The sequence below is a fragment of the Penaeus monodon genome, chromosome 11, assembly GCF_015228065.2.
Source record: "Penaeus monodon isolate SGIC_2016 chromosome 11, NSTDA_Pmon_1, whole genome shotgun sequence".
NCBI classification, from domain to species: Eukaryota; Metazoa; Arthropoda; class Malacostraca; order Decapoda; family Penaeidae; genus Penaeus; species Penaeus monodon.
In genome coordinates, this window is record NC_051396.1 from 45,850,188 (window position 1) to 45,853,888 (window position 3,701).

At 35.5% G+C, this 3,701-nt stretch overlaps 1 protein-coding gene across 1 annotated transcript; it reads left to right on the forward strand.

The window, feature by feature from the left end:
- Positions 1-1,106: 1,106 nt before the first annotated feature.
- Positions 1,107-2,630, forward strand: LOC119578602 (extensin-like). The gene has a single exon (XM_037926167.1). The coding sequence runs from the start codon at positions 1,107-1,109 to the stop codon at positions 2,628-2,630; it is 1,524 nt and encodes a 507-aa protein (XP_037782095.1).
- The last annotated feature ends 1,071 nt before the right edge of the window (positions 2,631-3,701 follow it).

Consider the following 3,701-nt stretch of genomic DNA (forward strand, 5'->3'; position numbering starts at 1 on the left):
AATCGCTTACCTTGTTGAAACGCAAAAGAAAGAAAGAAAGAAAAGAAAAGAAAAAAAGAGAGCGAGAAAAAAAAATCAAACGGGAAAATTTTTCCCAAATAAATTTTAAAACTTTCCGTCGAATTTCACGGACCCCAAAAAAACCCCTTGCGTCTCGCCCTTTTTTTAAAATTTTTTAACTTTTTCTACCTTTAAGCCTTTGTAAAAAAAAAAATAAATAAAAAAATAAAAAATCCTATTGATTTTATTCCAATCCTCATTTTCTAAAAAGAAAAAAAAAATCTTTACAAATCGCGTCTCTTTTACATTTTTAGTTGACTATTTATTCATTTAAAAAGGCCACATTCAGGCAAAATATCACTCAAGTACAACCCATGGATAGGATTATATTCTAATCCCCATTTTCTAAAAAAAAAAAAATAAAAATAAATAAATAAATAAATAAATAATAATAATAAAAATAATAATAATAATAAAACAGCTTTTGGAAAATCATTACAATACACAAAATCCCCTTCGAAGCCACACGTTCACCCGGAATTACATGTCCCAAGCACTGAAACGTTTAATCTGACACGACATTGGCTCAGAAACGTTTACATGGTAGCGACGGGCATTCGGAAATCCTCAGGGACGTTCCTCGCGCTGTGTTAAAAATTTCCCTTTTCTGGGGACCAATTATTGTCTTTGTCACTCTTGATATTGCTTTTATTGTTATTGTTGTTATTGTTGTTGTTATTACCCTTTATCAAAATTTATCTTTAAATTATCATTATTTCTTTTATTATCATTATTACATTATTTATCTTTAAAATATTTCATTATTATTATCATTATTATTTTATTATTATTATTTTTATTATTATTTTTATTAGTGTTTGTTATTTAAAACCTTTTTTTTATAAAATTATTTTTCAAACTTCGTTTTTACATAATAGATTAGTAATATAATTATGATCATAATTATTGTTGTTGATATTGTTATTATTTCATCCATTATTAGTAGTAGTAGTATCACCCTTAGCATACTAATTATCGTCACAAATACTACCAACACTGCCACATTCAAACGACAGGACAGCATATCAGAATGCCCAGACGTCGATATGTATAATCATAAACGACACAGTCCCACAAACGACACAGTTTCCCACAAACCCGGAAAAACAAGTCCCAAACGACACAGTTTCCCAAAAGCCCCCGTCCCCCCAAAAGGCACAGTTTCCCCCCCAAAAGACACACCCACAAACGACACAGCCCACAAACACCCCAGTCCCCCCAAAAAGGCACCGTCCCAAAAAAACGACACAGTCCCCAAACGACACAGGGCCCCCCCACCCCCAAAAGACACAGCCCCAAAAAGACACGTCCCACAAACGACACAAATCCCACAAACGACAAAAGTCCCAAAAAACGACACATCCCCCAAACGACACAGTTTCCCCCAAACGCACAAATCCCAAAAAAACGACAAAACCCGGCCCCCAAACGAAACCAGTCCCACAAAAGACACAGTCCCCCAAAAAGGGCACAGTCCCCAAACGACACAGTCCCACAAACGACACAGTCCCACAAACGGACACAGTCCCACAAACGACACAGTCCACAAACGAAACCGTCCCACAAACGACACAGTCCCCCAAAAAGACACAGTCCCCCAAAAGAAACAGGGCCCACAAAAAGACACAGTCCCCAAAAAACGCACAGTCCCCAAAAAAACCCCAAATCCCACCCAAAAGACACGTCCCACAAAGACACAGTCCCCAAACGACACAAATTTCCCCCAAACCCACCAGTTTCCCCCAAACGACACAGTCCCCCCCCAAACCAAAACAGTCCCCCCAAACGAACCAAAGTCCCACAAACGGGCACAGTTTCCCCCCAAAGACAAAAAGGTCCCCCCAAAAAGACACAGTCCCCACAAACAAACAGTCCCACAAAAGAAAAGTCCCACACAAAAAGACCAAAAGTCCCCCCAAACACACAGTCCCCCCAAACGGAACAGTTCCCAAACGACACATCCCAAAAAACGACACAGTCCCCAAAAAGACACGTCCCACAAAAAGACACGTCCCCCAAACGAAAACAGTCCCACAAAAGAAACCAGCCCCCCAAACGACCAAAAGTCCACAAAAGACAAAGTCCCACAAACGGAAAAGTCCCCCCGACACAGTCCCAAAAAAACACAGTCCCACAAAAAGACACAGTCCCCCAAAAGACACAGTCCCCAAACGACACAGTCCCCCCAAACCCCAGTTCCCCAAAAAGAAAACGGCCCCCAAACGGGCACAGGCCCACAAAAGAAAACAAATCCCAAAAACCCAAAGACACAGTCCCCCCAAAAGACACGTCCCCCCAAAAAAGGGCACAGTCCCCCCAAAAAGAAACAGTCCCCCAAAAAGAAACAGTCCCAAAAAAAAGCACAGTCCAAAAACGACCCAAATTCCCCCCAAACAAAACAGTCCCCCCCCAAACCCCCAAACGACACAGTCCCACCAAAAGACACAGTCCCCCCAAAAAGGGCCCTGTCCCCCCCAAAAGTAACATTAAAGGGGAGGAAACCAGGGAACAGGGAAGATTTTCGGGTTACAAGTGTTTCAGGGAGTAACAGGGAAAACCCAAAAACGTAGGGTTTGAGTTTTTTTATTTCTTTCTTTTTTCTTTTTCTCTTTTTTCCCCTTTTCTTTCCCCTTTCCCCCCTCTTTTTCTCCTTTCTCTCTTTTTCTTTTCTTTTTCTTTCTCTCCTCTCTTTTCCTTTCTCCTTTTTTCCTTTTTTATTCTTTCTCCCCCTTTTCTCTCATTTCTTTCTCTCTCTCTTCCCCTTTCCCCCTTTTTTTCTTTTTTTTTATGTGTCTTTTATATTGTTTTTTTATTTTTTTTTTTTTTCCCAAAAAAACATTATTGTTATTTTTCCCTTCGTTTATTATTATTATCCATACCCACCAATTTATTAAAATCATTATTTTAAACAGATTATCATTATTATCTTTATAATCATCGCCATTTTTATTAATACGAATTAAAAAGCTAAAAAAAAAAAAAAAAAAAAAAAAAAAAAAAAAAAAAAAAAAAAAAAAAATATTATATTTTATATAAATATATTTTAAAATATATATATAAATATAAAATATATATATATAAAAAATAATTTTTAAATATTTCCAGTTCCTTTAAAAGCATTTTGCAACTTGGGGGAAATGGTATTAAAAAAACAATTAGATTTAGATCAAATCTGTCATGTGAAAACTTTTTCCCAAAAAATTTTTGGAAAGTTTTTAATTTAGAAATTTTTTACATTTTTAAAATTTTAGTTTTATGTGCGGTTTCCTTCTTTTTATTTTTATTAAATTTTTATTTTTTTACCATTAAAATTGTCAAAATTGTTTTTTATAAGGGAAACCCTTTTTAGTTTTGTGTGGATGGTGTGTTGTGTGTGTGTGTGTGTGGTGGTGGTGTATGTGTGTGTGTATATAATAAATATTTTATTAAAAAATATATATAAATTTTATTTAATTAAAAAAAAATGTGGTGTGTGTGTGTGTGGTGTGTGTGTGGGTGTGTGGTGGTGTGTGTGTGTGTGGGGTTTTAAAATATATATATATATTATTTATATAATATAAAATACATATATTATAAAAAATATAGATTTTATATAATATATATAAAATAATATAAAATATAGTGTGTGTGTGTGTGTGTGT

Excerpts from the sequence above, each read along its gene's own strand:
- LOC119578602 (XM_037926167.1), top strand. The coding sequence starts at position 1,107 with ATGTATAATCATAAACGACACAGTCCCACAAACGACACAGTTTCCCAC.